Source organism: Heterodontus francisci, chromosome 18, assembly GCF_036365525.1.
Source record: "Heterodontus francisci isolate sHetFra1 chromosome 18, sHetFra1.hap1, whole genome shotgun sequence".
In the NCBI taxonomy this organism is placed as follows: domain Eukaryota; kingdom Metazoa; phylum Chordata; class Chondrichthyes; order Heterodontiformes; family Heterodontidae; genus Heterodontus; species Heterodontus francisci.
Genome location: NC_090388.1, coordinates 50,625,627 through 50,643,301, shown reverse-complemented (window position 1 = coordinate 50,643,301; position 17,675 = coordinate 50,625,627). Strand labels below are relative to the sequence as shown.

Here is a 17,675-nt window from a genome sequence, read left to right as displayed (position 1 = left end):
CTGTGTGTGGGTCAGCGCGTGCTGCCGGAGGTCCTGCCGCCGCATGAACATTTTCTCACAATAATCACATTTCAGGTTCTTCTCCCCTGTGTGCATTATCATGTGAGAGGCCAGGTGAGCCTTCTGAGTAAAAGACTTGTCACACATTTCACAGCGGTAGTTTTTTTGACCTGAAAGTAAATGTAAATATAGGTATATATTTTTAAAGGTTATTCAGGATACGAGTCTCTTCAATGCAATACACTCATTTGCATTGATGATATAATACTCAATGGCTGGAATTTTACACCGTGCCCCACCCCCGCACAGGAGTGGGGTGGGGGCATTCCCAACGCCATCCCCCCACCACTGCAATTTTACCAGGGGCGGCGGCGGTGAGAAATGGTCCACTCACCCCAGGCCTATCAAGGCCCTAAAGTGGCCAAGTAACTGCCACTTAAGGACCTTCTCCCGCTGCTGCTGGTATTTAACCAGCGGCTGGCAGGTGCCTTAGGCCCCCAGAACACCACCAGAAAAAACCTGCCGGCCTCCTTGCGGGGTGCGTGGGCCCTCCTGATTGGTCATCCTGTGCCTCATGGAGGGCCTCCCCAACGCCCCTACCACACTCCACCCCCAACCAATCCCTCTTGCCTCTTTGGGGCCTTGCCGGGGTCACTTACCTTTCTTCCGGGGCCAGCGTCCCTCTTGTTGCCAATGCTGGGTACAGTCCCAGCAGTAGCCGTTGCTCCCAGCGGCATTGCTGAGACTCAGCGCTGCTGGCTTGCTGTTTGGCCAGCAGCTCTTGGAGGTGGGACTTGCTGCCTGAAGGAAGTGGAAGTCCCGTCCAAGTCCAATTAAGGGCCTGGGGAGTGTAAAGTTCTGACGGGGCTCCCCAGGCCCGGTGGAGGCAGGCTTGCCCCTGACTTTTTGGCTGGTGGGCGGAGCCTCCCACCAGTGTAAAATTCCAGCCTATGTTTCAGTTCAAAGGAAGAATAAATTTGCATTTACATGCCTTGGTCACCTTCAGACTCAACTATTTCAATGATCTGGCTGGCCTTCTGTCCACCACTGTTTTTCAAACTTCAACTCATCCAAAACAGTACCGCTGTTAATCTATCCTGCTTGCCCATCAATTGTCCTGGCTTCTGATTGCCCAGTGCCTCAAATTTAAAATTTTCATCTTGTGTTTAAATCCCTTCATGGCCTCGTCCCTCCCCATTTCTGTTACTTTCGCCAACCTCACTAATCTACCGTTCCCCCTGCAATCTAACTATTCCTTTGAAATCTTACCTCTTGCACATCCTTCCTCCCTTTGCCTCATTACATCTAGGCCCCAGCTCTCAAATCTCCTCCCTAAACCCTTCTGCTGCTCCACTAAAACCCATCAATGAGACCAAATGTTTGGTTATTCCTCCTAATATTATCTTTGGCTAGACATTTTATGCCTTTGTAAGCCTCAAGTGCCTTTTCTACAATGGGCTACACTATGGGCTGCATTTCACATTCCCACCACCAAAATCGGTGGCGGACATAAACAATGGCAGTCCGCCCGCATGGACCACCTGCCGCGCAGCTGCCGCGATATTAAACACAACGGCTCAGTTAAATGTATGAGGCGGATTTCTCCTCTCCGCCCCCGATGATGTGGAGGGGGCGGGTGGGCGGCCCCTCTCCCACCCCTCCAAAAACCATAGATTTAATTCCTTGCCCTCTCCTCCCCCAAAATCTTTATCTTGTGCACCTGACCTTCCCCCCACAAAGTTCATAAACTTTAATCTTTACTCTTTCCCACCATCCCCTACACCAACGTAATGACTCCGCCACCACTCCCCCCCCTCCCCCCCTCACCCAACGTAATGAAAAACTTACCCTCCCCACCAGTGTTCCGCCTCGGACCCCCAGTTGGGGATCCGAAAACACGGGAGTGCTGGCCACCGGCACCAAAATCACTCCGGAACAGATGGCGGGAGCAGGTAGGTAATTTATGCGTTTATTTTAATTATTTTTACATATGTAAATTTGGCTTCCATCACCGAGTGGCAGGGAGGCTGGCATGAGGCATCACTGGTGCCGTCAATATCAGGCCGGGCCTGCCCTGCATTGAGGACCGTGGCGGGCCTCTGCCGGAGGCATTTTCCAGCCTCCCCCGCCACGACCCCCGACATCGGGGTGTCTGTAAAATTCAGCCCTGTGTAAATGCAAGTTGTTGTTGTTGTAGCACCTTACAGCATCCTTCAGAAGCAAGCATTTCAACAATTAATTACACTGAAGTCCAGTGGCTGTTACTATGTTGGCAAATGTGGTAGCTATTTCACACACAGCAAGATTGCATACACAGCAATGAGGTCAATGCCCAGTAGATTTTTTTGATGATTAGTCGTGCAATCGGATCCTTTACTACTTCGAAGAAGAGCAGGGGAGTTATCCCTGGTGTCCTGGCAAATATTTATCCCTCAATCAACATCGCAAAAATAGATTCTGTTCATTATCACATTGGTGTTTGTGTGAGTTTGCTGTGCGCACAGTGATATCACTTATCCAGATTAGTGGAGGGGTACACAAGGAGGGAAGGTTTGTGACATACACAAGTGTTACAATGTGGAGGAGTATGTGGTCTGGCCTGTAGGGGGGAGTACAACTGCTTTAACACCCAATTTCATTTTAGAAAGTTTAAGGCACAGAAAGAGGCCACTTGGCCCATTGTGTCTGTTCCGGCCAAAAAACGATCCACCCATTCTAATCCCACCTTCCAGCATTTGGTCCATAGCCCTGCAGATTATGGCACTTGAGGTATATATCCAATCTCCTTTTGAATGAGTTGAGGGTCTCTGCCTCAATTACCCTTTCAGGCACTGAGTTCCAGACCATCACCACCCTCTGGGTGAAAAAGTTTTTCCTCATCTCCCCTCTAATTCTTCTACCCCATTAAATCTATGTCCCCTCGTCATTGATCGCTCTGCTAAGGACCATTCGCCTCCACTCTATCCAGGCCCCTCAAAATTTTGTACATTTCAATCAGATTTCCCCTCAGCCTTCTCTGTTCCAAGGAGAACAACCCCAGCCTGTCCAATCTTTCCTCATAGCTGCATTTTTCTAGTCCTGGAAACATCCTCGTAAATCTCCTCTGTACCCTCTCTAGTGCAAATACATCCTTTCTGTAATGAGGTGACCGGAACTGCACACAGTACTCAAGTTGTGGCCTGACCAATAATTTATACAGTTCCAGCATAACCTCCCTGCTCTTATATTCGATACCTTGGTTAATAAAGGAAAGGATTCCATATGTCTTCTTAACCACCTTATCAACCTGTCCTGCTACCTTCAGGGACCTGTGGACATTCACTCCAAGGTCCCTTACTTCCTCTACACCTCTCAGTATTTTCCCATTAATTGTGTATTTCTCTGCCTTGTTTGACCTCCACAAATGCATCACCTCACACTTCTCCGGGTTGAATTCCATTTGCCACTTTTCTGCCCATCTGACCAGACCATCAATATCTTCCTGCAGCCTACAGCTATCCTCCTCGCTATCTACCACATGGCCAATCTTTGTGTTGTCCGCAAACATCCTGATCATGCCCCCTACATTTATGTCCAAATTGTTAATATACACCACAAAAAGCAGGGGACCCAGTACTGAGCCCTGCGGAACACCACTGGAAACAGCCCTCCAGTTGCTAAAACTGCCGTCATCAATTACCCTTTGTTTTCTGCCACAGAGCCAATTTTGTATCCACCTTGCTGCATTTCCTTGGATCCCATGGGATTTTTTTTTTTTAACCAGTCTGCCATGTGGGACCTTGTCGAAAGCCTTGCTAAAATCCATGTAGACAACATCAACTGCACTACCCTCATCCATCGTCCTTGTTACTTCTTCAAAAAATTTGATCAAGTTGGTCAAACAAGATCGTCCCTTAATAAATCCTTGATTAACCTGTGCTTTTCTAAGTGACAGTTTATCCTGTCTCTCAGAAAAGATTCCAATAATTTGCCCACTACTGAGGTTAGACCGACTGGCCTGTAATTATCCTTCGCTCCCCTTTTAAACAGAGGTACAATGTTAGCAATTCTCCAATCCTCCAGCACCACAACTGTATCCAGTAAGGACTAGAAAATGATGGTCAGACCCTCTGCTATTTCCTCTCTTGCTTCTTTTTACAGCGTAGGATATATTTACTTTGGCCCTGGTGATTTATCAACTTTCAAGGATGCTAATCCCATTAATACTTCCTCTCTCCCTAGGTTTATCACATCCAATACGTCACACTCCTCCTCCTTAACTACAATATCTGCATCGTCCCCCTGTTTTATGAAGACAGACGCAAAGTATTCATTAAAAATCATACCAATATCTTCCACTCCTACACACAGGTTACCTTTTTAGTCTTTTATGGGCCCTACTCTCTCCCTAATTATCCTCTTACTCTTAATGTATTGATAAAACAACTTTGGGTTCACGTTGATTTTGCTTGCCAATATTCTTTCATGCCCCCTCTTTGCTTTCCTAATTACCTTTTTGATTTCACCCCTCCACTTTCTATACTTATCTCGGCTTTCTGTAATATTGAGTTCTCGGTGCTGGACATGAGTTTTCCTTTTCTGCCTTATCTTACCCTGTTGGCTCCTTGACATCCATGGGGCTCTAGATTTGGCCGCCTCACCCTTTTTCTTTGTGGGAATATGTTTACCCTGAACCTCTTGAATCTCCCCTTTGAATACCTCCCACTGCTCTGACACTAATTTATCTTCAAGTAGCTCCACTCCACTTTCGCTAAATCACTCCTCAGTTTAGTAAAATTGGCCTTGCCCCAATTGAGAACTCTAACTAAAAACAAGAAATGCTGGAAATACTCAGCAGGTCTGGCAGCATCTGTGGAGAGAGAAGCAGAGTTAACGTTTCAGGTCAGTGACCCTTCTTCAGAACTGGCAAATATTAGAAATGTGAAAGGTTATAAGCAAATAAAGCAGGGGTGAGGCAAGAGATAACAAAGGAGGTGTAGATAGGACAAGATCACAGAATAGCTGACCAGAAGGTTGTGGAGCAAAGGCAAACAATCTGTTAATGGCATGTTGAAAGACAAAGCATTAGTACAGATAGAGTGTTAATGGACTGAAAATTGAACAGCCGCAAGTACAAAAATGAAAAAAAAAACAGTGGGTAAGCAAACTGAACAAACTGATAAAATAAAATAAACACAAAAAAAAAATTAAAAAGAAAAAAGAAAAGAAAGTAAAATGGGGGCCCATCACGCTCTGAAATTATTGAACTCAAATGTTCAGTCCGGCAGGCTAATCGGTAAATGAGATGCTGTTCCTCGAGCTTGCGTTGATGTTCACTGGAACACCGCAGCAATCCCAGGACAGAGATGTGTGCATGAGAGCGGGGGGTGGGGGGAAAGAGTGTTGAAATGGCAAGCAGCCGGAAGCCTGGGGTCCTGCTTGGTGTACGGAATGCAAAAATTAGAACTTTGGCTATCACCTCATGCTTTTGACTAGTTTGGCCCAGATTCCAGTTCAGACTAGTTACCATCCCATCCGCAAAGCAGTCACCCAGTCTGCGTTTAGTCTCCCCAATGTAGAGGAGACCACATTGTGAGCAGCAAATACAGTATACTACATTGAAAGAAGTACAAGTAAATCGCTGCTTCACCTGAAAGGAGGTTTTGGGGCCTGGGATAGTGAGGAGAGAGTAGGTAAATGGGCAGATATTACACCTCCTGCGATTGCAGGGGAAGGTGCCATGGGAAGGGGACGAGCTGGTGGCGGTAATGGAGGAGTGGACCAGGGTGTCACGGAGGGAACAATCCCTTCGGAATGCTGACAGGGGAAGGGAGGGGAAGATGCGTTTGGTAGTGGCATCACGCTGGAGGTGGCAGAAATGGCGGAGGATGATCCTTTGGATATGGAGGCTGATGGGGTGGAAAGTGAGGACAAGGGGAACCCTGTTGCGGTTCTGGGAGGGAGGGGAAGGGGTGAGGGTAGAGGTGCGGGAAATGGGCTGGACACGGTTGAGGGCCTTGTCCACGGTTGAGGAAATAGGAAGACATATGAGAAGCACTGTCATGGAAGGTAGCATCATCAGAGCAGATGCGCCGGAGACGGAGAAACTAAGAGAACTGAATGGAGTCCTTACAGGAGGCAGGGTGTGAAGAGGTGTATTCGAGGTAGCTGTGGGAGTCGGTGGGCTTATACTGGATATTAGTAGACAGCCTATCCCCAGAGATAGAGACAGAGAAGTCGAGGAAGGGAAGGGAAGTGTCGGAGATGGACCATGTAAAGGTGAGAGAAGGGTGGAAATTAGAAGCAAAGTTGATAAAGTTTTCCAGTTCGGGGCGGGAGCAGGAAACGGCACCGATACAGTCATCAATGTACCGGAAAAACAGTTGGGGGAGGGGGCCTGAGCAGGACTGGAACAAGGAATGTTCGACATATCCCACAAAAAGACAGGCATAACTAGGACCCATGCGGGTACCTATAGCAACACCTTTTACTTGAAGGAAGTGAGTGGAGTTGAAGGAGAAGTTGTTCAATGTGAGAACCATTTCAGCCAGGCGGAGGAGGGTGGTGGTGGATGGAAACTGGTTGGGCCTCTGTTCAAAACGCCCTGGTGGGGGATGGAGGTGTAGAGAGATTGGACGTCCATAGTGAAGAGGAGGCGGTTGGGGCCAGGAAACTGGAAATTGTCAAAATGACGTAGGGCGTCAGAAGAGTTACGGAGGTAGGTGGGAAGAGCCTGGATCAGCGGAGAAAAGATAGAGTCAAGATAGGAAGAAATAAGTTCAGTGGGGCAGGAGCAGGCTGAGACAATGGGTCTGCCGGGACAGTCCTGTTTGTGGATTTTAGGAAGGAGGTAGAAGCGGGCTGTCCGGTGTTGTGAGGTTGGAAGCTGTAGAGGGAAGATCTCCAGAGGAGATGAGGTCAGTGACAGTCCTGCGGACAGTAGCTCGATGTTCAGTGGTGGGGGTCATGGTCCAGAGGGAGGTAGGAAGAAGTGTCTGACTTGGCGCTGAGCCTCTGCAAGGTAGAGGCCAGTACACCATACAACAACAGCACCACCCTTGTCTGCATGTCGGGGTTAGACCTGAGAGAACGGAGTGCCTCAAGTTCAGAGGGGGACAGGTTAGAGTGAGTGAGGGGGCTGAGAAATTGAGATGACCAATGTCTCGCCGACAGTTTTCAGTGAAAAGATCAAGAACGAGTAAGAGCGGATAACTCCTGTTCTATCTCTGTTCTTTTCCATAATTATGTTAAAACTGACTGAATTATGATCGCTACCACCAAAATGCTCTCGCACTGCCACTCCTTCCACCTGCCCATCTTCAGTTCCTAAAACTAAGTCTAAAACTGCGCACTCTCTTGTTGGACTTGCTACATACTGGGCAAAAAAGTTCTCCTGAATACCCCTCAAGAATTTAGCTCCCTCAATTCCTTTCACACTAAAACTATCCCAGTTAATAATGTGGTAATTAAAATCCCCTATTAATTACTGCCCTATTGTTCTTGCACTTCAGAGCTTTCCCTACATATCTGCTCTCTATCCCCCTTTGACTGTTCGAGGGTCTATAGTACACTCCCAGCAGTGTGATTGCCCCTTTTTTGTTCCTTAGCTCAATCCATATGACCTCATTTGATGAACCTTTCAACATATCATCCCTCCTCACAGCTGTAATAGTTTCTTTGACCAAAAGTGCCACTCCCCCTCCTTTCTTATCCCCTTCCCAATCGCATCTGAAACCCTGTAACCAGGAACATTGAGCTGCCATTCCTGTCCCTCCTTAAGCCATGTTTCTGTAATAGCTATGATATCATGCAGCCACGTGTCTATCTGTGCCCTCAGTTCATCTGCTTTATTTGCTGTACTCCTTGCATTGAAATAGAAACCCTTGAGCACTGCCAAACTCTTTTTTGTTTTCTAACCCTCGTTTCCTCTGTCTTCCAGACTCATCCATTAATTTTCTGCCTTCCATTTTCATTTCTGATTTTGTCCCAGCTGAGTCTACCCTCAGGTCCCCATCTCCCTGCCAAACTAGTTTAAACCCTCCCCAACAGCTGATTGGCAACTGATTCCTAGTAATATCTGTCTTAACTAGAGTGGGTTTAGAACTCATCTATGCATGAAAGGCAGATATTTCCCAGCTGTGAAGTGTTAATGAATGGGACCACAGATGGAAGGTCACTAGTTTCACGAAGTACTGGATTAAAAAAAAAAGTTCAATCAAATATCAGTGTATTTACAGCTAATCTGTACTATTGCTTTGTCTTTCAACACACCATTAACATATTGTTTGCCTTTGCTCCGTGACCTTTTGGTCAGCTATGTGGCCTGGTCCAATCTAGACCTCCTTTGTTATCTCTTGCCCCACCCCCACCTCACTTGCTTATAACCTGTGACTTTTCTAATATTTGTCAGTTCCGATGAAGGGTCACAGACCAGAAACGTTAACTCTGCTTCTCTTTCCACAGATGCTGCCAGACCTGCTGAGTGGTTCCAGCATTTCTTGTTTTTATTTCAGATTTCCAGCATCCACAGTATTTTGCTTTTATATCAGAACAAATGCACTTTTTCTTTCTGTATTTTCATCGTTCTGGATACACAGGGAAAATTGCAGGAAAAAATGTTTAGCGTATTGTTTGTCTCTGATAGGTTGTGTTTCGCAGCAGTAAATTCAGCAGGAAGAGAAGCAGCGAATGCCTACCTGTGTGGATTCTGAGGTGAGTTCGCAGGTTGCTGGGGTCACTGAATGCTTTGCTACAGAACTCACACTTGTGTGGTTTCATCCCCATGTGCCCCATCGTGTGAACGTTCAATTTGGTGGAGGTGGTGAATGCTCTTGCACAGATTGAGCACTTCCACTTCCTTTCCCGGCTCTGTCCATGGCTGCTCAGGTGCGACTTCAGCTCACTGTATGTGCCATACGCCTTCCCGCAATGACACATGTGCACGTCTGGATGCTCAGGAACTCCTTCAACAAAATAAATTCACATACGTACACATTCCACTCCTCTCAGTTGGTGGATGCATTATATCATGGTCTGGTACAGAACCAAATACAGAATAAATGTTTTTGTAATCTTGGTTAGGGAAGGGGGAAAGAAAAGAATTTTCTTTTTACTCTTAACTGTCAATTAGGGCTGCCAATATATCCTGGAACCAGTGAAAGAGGAGGTAACATAACTCCAGGTACCACCCCAGTCCCTCCCCCGATCTGAATTTCCATGAGGGAGTACAGCATATAGAACCGGGATCGCTATTTATACAGCAATATACATGATCAGAAATTGTATAACAGATAACTCGACTGCTCAAGTAAATGTTTCAAAGAAAATCAAAACTTTGAAGACATAATGCCAACTTCTAACTCCCAGAGATGCCAAATTTTGTGGCTACATACAGTGAATGTCCATAACAAACATTAACATCCATGATTGTGTTTCGGGTTGCAATCCTTACTACATTGAATTTCCCAGCTTTTGTATGAATTGAGTCAAAAGATAATGAAGAGGAGAGGGGAAAAGAGGCACAATGAAGAAAAATCAGAGAAAGAAATAGACAATAAATATTTCAAAAAGAGACACACTTTTTCTCTGATTTCAGTCTCTGATCTAGAGATTTTGAAATCAGGCCCCTGGGTTTCTATACATACAGGTCTTTGACTAGTATTGCAGAAAAATTACACCTGACTCCTACAACACTTGCATGCTGGATACCCAGGTATATAACCATGTCCATGCAGTCCCATTACACTGTGCTCAGAAGCCCAATAGGGTATCTAATGGAGACATTTCAGCCCTGTTAAGGAGCATTGGTAATAACTACCACTATTTAAGCATGATATTAAAAATTCATTTTGGGTTGGGATAAGCTAATGGCTGCAGAAATACTTGAGGTTTAGCTATTGCTTCCTGAACCATCCAGAGTAATTATTAGAAATCTAAAAGAAGTGAATGGCAAGACCGACCCAGTTCTACTTACCAAGTTGCCTTGCATAGTCCCTGGTATAGTAAAAAAGTAGCTCATGGTCAGGAGGGACCTCCCTGGATGTACAAAAATAAATCTTCCCATTGTGAGGATAGGCCACCAGGTTTTGCTCCTCCCGAGTCCTACAGGAAATGTAACAGTTGTAAACCGACTAAAAAGGTTTCATTATTAAAACCCCTCCACAATTCACCATGTGACACTTCTGTGTTTTCATGGCACTAGCAGGATGAGGAGCCATGAATCTACAGCCCTTTGACTAGCACATTGGCAGAAGGCTCAGAGATGTGACAGTGAGAGAAACCTAGGAGGTGGAAACAAGATGAACCTAACCTCCTCAAACAGGCTTCCTATGCCCTGTGCCATGAGAATGTGGAACATGCACCTGCCTTCCCCCACTCAAGCAACTGTTAATCTTGATCAAGTCACCTTGAAGGAAAATGTTAAGTTTATTACAAATGCTATTCGTATTTCTGGGCATATGCAGATCTGAAAACATGGTTCCCTGTATTTCCCTCGCTTTGATTTCAAAAGGAATCCAGTGGCAGAGAGCAAGTTGCATGGTTACAAGTATTGATGTTAAATGTTGTTGCAAGACAAGACTTACAACATATACTCGATTAATCAGACAATGGATTTCGAGGACCTGTGTAAGGATTGTCCATTATTGGGGGCGAATGTTAAGTGGCAATCTGATTCTCCAGCAATATTTCCTCTATGCTGTGTGGGTGCAAGACTGCACAGCAGTTGGGCATGTGTTGCGCAGGGAACAAACAGGCTGCGCACAAGCCATGCTCCCTTTAAGATGCACGCATGCGGGGCCGCCTATCAATCTCAAAGGGACTGCGGAATGCACCAAGCCAACTGCGCACAGCAAACAGAAGTTAAAGCGAACATTGTTCTCCAGAATATCTCTTTACTCCGTGCAACTGTGAAATTTTACAGAGAGGAGAAATATTTTTTATCATTTAGTTGGCATATTGAGCATATTAAACTTCAGTTTAAATTCTCAAACAGAATACAGCACTTCCAGATTAGATTACATGCTCAAAACCTGCAGTGAGCCCTGAACTTCTAACACTGAGCCAAGACATACAATGAATAAAAATAAATTAAAAAAAAAATTAAAATTCACAAAGTCAAAGATCCCAGAACAATTCTGTCAGCAGGATTAGAGATGTCACCCACTAGGCCAATCAACCAACTGGTGCTCATACATAGTGACTGCATCACATGAAAGAGGAGAAATAAAAGGGAGAATGGAACAACAATAATAGTGACAAATTATTTAAAACATTCTGAAAGAGGTATGCAAGTGTCAGCAAATTATACAGGATTATGCATAAAGATAATGAGCAATAATTTCAGACTATATTGGCAAAGGATATATATATATATATATATATATATACACACATGCACTGGGAGTAGAATATTTTCTGTTCCCAGCATCAGTGTCAAGCATTCAAAGCTCAGGTGCACCTGAAGCCTCCTCTACCAAGGCCCATCAAATACGCTCAGCCCAATTAAAGCACGAGTTAAATACAAGAGGTACTCTACAGTGCACAATCGTGCACACTTGGAGTGAGTATAGGTCGGAAAGAACTCCATCTACACAGTCTCACAAGGCTTAACCAGAGCATCGAAAGAGCAATCCCTTCATGCCAGTATTTTTCCATTACCCCGCATAAATCATTCACCAGAGATGGAGCTGAAACTGCCCCAAACTTACTTCACTTAAGACCTTTATAGCTTATGAGAGGGTAAACATTTATCCCATTCAATCTGATTTTCAATGTGACTCAGAAGTAAAATGTCAGTCTGATAAGCAACCATGCTACTCAGTCTCCAATCCTATTGGATAGACTTTTCACCATACAGAGAGTCTGATGTAAACTTAGGGTTTTTTGTACTTAATGGGCCACAAATTGCTGCAATGGTAGATTTAGTGGCAAATGTTAATTGGACTTTTATGCTCATCATTGACATCGGATTATATGTGTACTAAAAATTATCAAGAGTAGATGTATAGTCTCTCCTTACCACCTGAATCTGTTTTTGCATCACTTAACCACTGCTTCTTGTTTTACCATATTCTCTGTTACTCTTTCCAGTTTAGGTGATGCCCTAACCTGCACTACTGGAATTGGCACTTTTCCAAAGCATTCAGTAACATGATATTAAAAAATAAACATCTCATCACCTAGGTGTCACGTTCGAGGATGTTATCCCAGGCCACCCAGAAACACCATTTTTTAAAAACAACAGATTTTTTATTCCAAGATTTCACTAATAGGGAAGGTTAAGAATGGAACATTTTCCACAATTTTTATCTAATTTAAGGGACAAGCAGGAATAATTGAACTCTCGAGTTCTGCATCAGCATGCTGTAGCCTGGCAGCAACCAGTATTTTATCCTTTGTGTGATCCGCATTGCTCACCCCCCTATATTCCATACATCTAGTGGAAATTGACTCACCTAGCTCTGCGCACAAACATCATCCAGTTACAGATGTTCTCATCTGCTGTCACTATTAGGAACTCCAGTACATAATTACGAAATATCTGGATTAAAAACAAATAGAATTACACCACTGGCAGAATGTTCAGGGGCTATTTCTCAGCTGCGCACTCTTTCACTAAGATAAAATTGAATCAGAATTTTAAAAATTGGGCGCTATAAGTACAAAACATGATTCCAGACTCAGATCAGTCAAATACAGATTCATAAAATATATCACAGTATTGCAGTGCTCGATTTGCCAACAAAGAGCACTACACTATATACAGTGAGAAAGCTAAGTGCAGATGACGAAGGCCTTTCAGTCCACATAGCTCATTCTTGTCTAGATGTCTTAGAGCCCCTTAAGAAGCTTATGATACTCCCCCACTCCATCACAGCATTTAAGTGAACAAACCTTTGTACCGAACTGACCATTCGAGATATCACTCTTTATATTAAGTGCTTCCAGACATCAAGCTGGATCTTGCTTTCTGTCAGTTGTACCCAAATCCCCTCTCCAGCAGTCATGTTTTAACTTTAAGTAGTGCTCTGGGTTAACCTTTCCTATTCCATTATTATCTTATACACCTCCATATGGTCCACACTCATTTCCTCTCAAGGATGAAGATCTATATTTTTCTAATCTTTCCACACACCTCTGTCCTCTGGGATTAGCTTTATGGCCCTTTTTGTTTCCCTTGTGCCTCAGTTCATGAATGAATTCCGTACTCATGCTGTTGGTCTGACAAGAGTACTAGGTCTACATTAGCACATGTTGGTGTGCCAGTTGTCCAGTGGTTAGTTTCAGAAAATCATGCTATTATCTGTATTTCAGGACAGAATGCAAAAAGAGCTTTATCAAGCCAAGAAAATTAAAATAGTGGCTGATAATTGTTGTGCACTTATTCTTGTAAGAAAGGCATTACAATAATCTGGGCAATTTTAATCTTCATATAGATTGGACAAATTAAATTGGTAAAGGTAGCCTTGAGGATGAGTTTAGGAGTGTATTTAGGATAGTTTCTAGGAACTGTGGAACCAACCAAGGAACAGGCTATGTTAGACCTGGCAATGTGTGACAAGACAGGATTAATGATCTCATAGTAAAGGATCTTCTAGGGAAGAGTGATCATAACATGACAGAATTTCATTCAGTTTGAGGATGAGAAACTTGGGTCTGAAACTAGTGTCTTAAAATTAAATAAAGACAATTATAAGGGTGTGAAGACAGAGTTGGCTAAAGTGGACTGGGAAAATAGGTTAAAAGGTAATATGGTAGATAAGCAGTGGTAAACATTTAAGGAAATATTTCATAACTCTCAAAAAAGAAATATTCCATTGAGAAAAAAAGACTGAGAAGGGTGAACCATCTGTGGCTAACTAAAGAAGTTAAGGATGGTATCAAATTGAAAGAAAAGGCATACACTGCTGCGGAGATTAGTGGTAGGCCAGAAGATTGGGAAAAGTTTAGAAACCAGCAAAGGATGACTTTAAAAAAGGGAGAAATTATAGTATAAGAGTAAACTAGCAGGAAATATTAAAACGGAGTGTAAGAGCTCTACAAGTATATAAAAAGAAAGAGAACTAAAGTAAGCATTGGTCCCTTACAAGATGAGACTGGGGAATTAATAATGGGGAAACAAGGAAATGGCAGAGACTTTGAACAAGTATTTTGTATCTGTCTTCACAGTAGAAAACACTCGAAGCATCCCAATAATAGTAGAAAAATAGGGGGCAAAAGGGAGGGAGGAACTTAAAACAATCACTATCACTAGAGAAATGAGACTAGGAAAACTAATGAGGCTAAAGGCTGACAAGTCCCCTGAACCCGATGGTCTGCATCTAGGGTCTTAAAAGAAGCGGCAGTAGAGAAAGTAGGTGTATTGGTTGTGATCTCCCAAAATTCCCAGGATTCTGAAAAGGTCCCAGCAGATTGCAAACCACAAATATAATGCCTCTATTCAAGAAAGGAGGGAGACAGAAAGCAGGAACCTATAGACCAGTTAGCCTAACATCTGTCATTGAGAAAATGCTGGAATACATTATTCAGGAAGTAGTAGCAGGACATTTAGAAAATCATAATACAATCAGTGGTGGGGCTCAATGATTTACAATCTATATTAATGACTAAAATGAAGGGACAGAGTGTATTGTAGCCAACTTTGCTGATGGTACAAAGATAGTTGGGAAAGCAAGTTGTGAGGAGGACATAAAGAATGTGCAAAAGGATATAGACAGGTTAAGTGAGTGGGAAATTAAATTGGCAGGTGGAGTATAATGTTGGAAAATGTGAACTTATCCACTTTGTGTGGGTGGAAGAATAGAAAAGCAGAATATTATATAAATGGAGAGGGACTAGAGAATGCAGTGGTACAGAGAGACCTCGGTGTCTGTGTACGTGTACCACAAAAAGTTAGCATGCAGGTACAAGTAATTAGAAATGCAAATGGAATGTTGAACTTTATTGCAAGGGGGATGGAGTATCTTGCTACAACTGTACAGGGTGTTGGTGAGACCACATCTACAATATTGTGTATAGTTTTGGTCTCCTTACTTAAGGAGGGTTATACTTGCATTGGAGGCAGTTCAGAGAAGGCTCACTAGGTTGATTCCTGGGATGAAGAGAATGTCTGATCAGGGAAGTTTGACCAGGTTGGGCCTATACTCATTGGAGTTTAGAAGAATGAAAGGTGATCTTATTGAAACATATAAGATTCTGAGGGGGCTTTACAGGGTAGATGCTGAATGTTTCTCCTTGTGGGGAATCTAGAACTAGAGGGCACAGTTTCAGAATTGGGGGTCTTCCATTTAAGTCAGAGATGAGGAGGAATTTCTTCTCTCAGAGAGTGTTGTTAATCTTTGGAATTCTCTGCCCCAGAGAGCAGTGGAGGCTGGGTCACTGAATATATTCAAGGCTGAGTTTGACAGACTTCTGACCTACAAGGGAGTCAAGGATTATGGGGGGCAGGCAGGAAAGTGGAGTTGAGACCACCAGATCAACCATGATCTTATTGAATGGCAGAGCAGGCTCGAGCGGATGAATGGCCTACTCCTGCTCCTAATTCTTATGTTCTTACAACAGAGCTTCAAGATGACTGTCTCAGACTTGCATTCTGCTAATCTGGCAACAGACCTGAGCATTCTGTTTCCTTTGCTAATCACTGCTCTGCAATGACTCGACATAGTCAATGTTGGGTCAACTATCACTCCCTGATTTCTTTGACCCTCTTTCCTCGCCAATTCATCGAGTGCGTAAGGTAAAGAACACATGCATATGCCTTGCTTATACAAGTACTGAGGTCACATGCCCAGTGACAGTGCCGACTACTTATTTTACTATATTTACTAATCATGAATTCAATTGGTTACATCTGCATTTCCAATTAGTTATATGTGCCAGTGGCTAACATATTGGACAAGAATGTGTTACAGAAGTTATTGTGCACCCTCCACTTACCCACGCACACTCTACTGTCTTTTAGTGTTACAGTTTTAAGATACTATCAAGAACATCAAGTATAAGGTTTGATTATATGCTATATTTCAGTCATACTGACCTTCCAGATAGTAGTGCTACTTTTGTTTAACCAATCAGCAACTTCCATCGAGTTAATCTGTTCTCCAATCAGAGGTCCAAAACAGGTACGTACAGGAATTGATTCTTGACTCCACACACCTGCCAGAGATCACACACAGTCAGTGCAGCTGAGGCAGTCTCAGCGAAGAGACCCAGCGACTGGGGCTGGGGTGGTCTCAGCGAAGAGACCCAGCGACTGGGGCTGGGGCGGTCTCAGCGAAGAGACCCAGCGACTGGGGCTGGGGCGGTCTCAGTGAAAAGACTTGGTTAGGGGACGATCTCATTGATCAAACGCTATTAATGTTGCCAGTAGATGTTTCTGTTGGTGCTGGGGTGAGGCGCAGGTTGGCTGAGTGAAAGGGATGTAGAGCGAGGAGGAATCACCAAATGGGTTAGTGGGTGCTGGGGAAAGCACAGATTAAATGAATATGGGGCAGGGTGGAAGGAGGGAGCAGCTGGGTTTGGGTGATTTGGATGGAGAAAGTGTAAAACAGCGAGGTTTGGAGTTGATTGGTTTGGAGTATGCTACAGAGGGTAACAGCCAGATTTGGAGCATGTTGGAGGTAGCTACAGAGGATACATTTTAACATTATACATTTTGGAAGATGTGTGTACAATCTTCACTAAAATTTAAAAAAAAATACCTCTATTAAAATAAACAGCTTGACAAAAGCACATGGTAAAGATTGACATCACAGCAGACAGCACGTCTAATACAGTTTAATTTGTTCCACAACAGCCAATACAATGAATTTTTAGCACAGGCTGTTCCAGGAATTCTCAGAAAGTTCTCCAAAGAATCTTTAAAAGGACAACCTCCTCCTTTTTTATAAATAGGTAGAACATATAATGAAATAAAACCTCCAGCTTACCAACATCTTCTCCTGTGATGGACTGCCTGAGATTAAGCTGTCTAGGAATTGACAGTCTGGCTCGGCTGTTGACCGGTGTGTCCGGAATGAAAGTTACCGCTCCATGTTCCGGACAGTCAGCAGGGTAAGCTCGGTCACACAGAGTACACCCTGAAGGACAGAAAAAACAAACTTCAATATCAACAATGGCACATTTTCATCAGTGGCTGTTAAAGCTGCTTTTACATTAGTCTTTGGCTGCCAGCTCCCAGATCTGGTACAGCCATCAAGATAAATGCACCTGTTTTTTTTAGGCCAGAAAGGTCAACTTGTTAAACAGGGTTTTTCTAACCGCCTAGAGCCAGTGAACAGGCTGCTGCTTGGTGGTTGTCAAAATGTCACAACCAGCCGGCGCTTGAGCAAAATGGCGATTTCCACAGTGCGGCCAGTTTACAGAAGGCCAGCAAAACTAAATGCAGAAGAATGGTGTGGTTAGCTCACTCTCCTAAGACCCAAGCAGCTTCAGTATCATTAGAAAATATTTGCTGTCGTTGATTAAACACACCCAAATTTAAAGCAAGATTGCCAGGCAAGGAAGAGGACATGGGTACTATGACTATGAGTTGCCAAACTGTGACAGTTACTGAGAACATCACAGTGTTGGCTACTGGACTAACTATAAAAACTGACAGATTTCAGATTTCTTGAAGTTGAAATAAAACAAACCATCAAAGGATCAACTCCACCAATGTAAATGCTAGAATAAAAGGAAAACAAATATGTGTGATT

General features: G+C 43.7%; 1 protein-coding gene across 4 annotated transcripts in view; it reads right to left on the bottom strand.

Annotated features, from left to right (window-relative positions):
- Window positions 1–17,675, bottom strand: part of prdm4 (PR domain containing 4) — a 37,755-nt gene that overhangs the window by 4,050 nt on the left and 16,030 nt on the right. For all 4 annotated transcript variants that reach the window (XM_068050721.1, XM_068050719.1, XM_068050720.1 and 1 more), the window contains exons 6-11: window positions 16,908–17,057; window positions 16,016–16,134; window positions 12,435–12,520; window positions 9,953–10,080; window positions 8,676–8,942; window positions 2–170 (exon numbers count right to left, since the gene is read on the bottom strand). In XM_068050721.1, the coding sequence (XP_067906822.1) occupies window positions 2–170; window positions 8,676–8,942; window positions 9,953–10,080; window positions 12,435–12,520; window positions 16,016–16,134; window positions 16,908–17,057 (919 nt within the window). The remainder of the gene's footprint in view (window position 1; window positions 171–8,675; window positions 8,943–9,952; window positions 10,081–12,434; window positions 12,521–16,015; window positions 16,135–16,907; window positions 17,058–17,675) is intronic.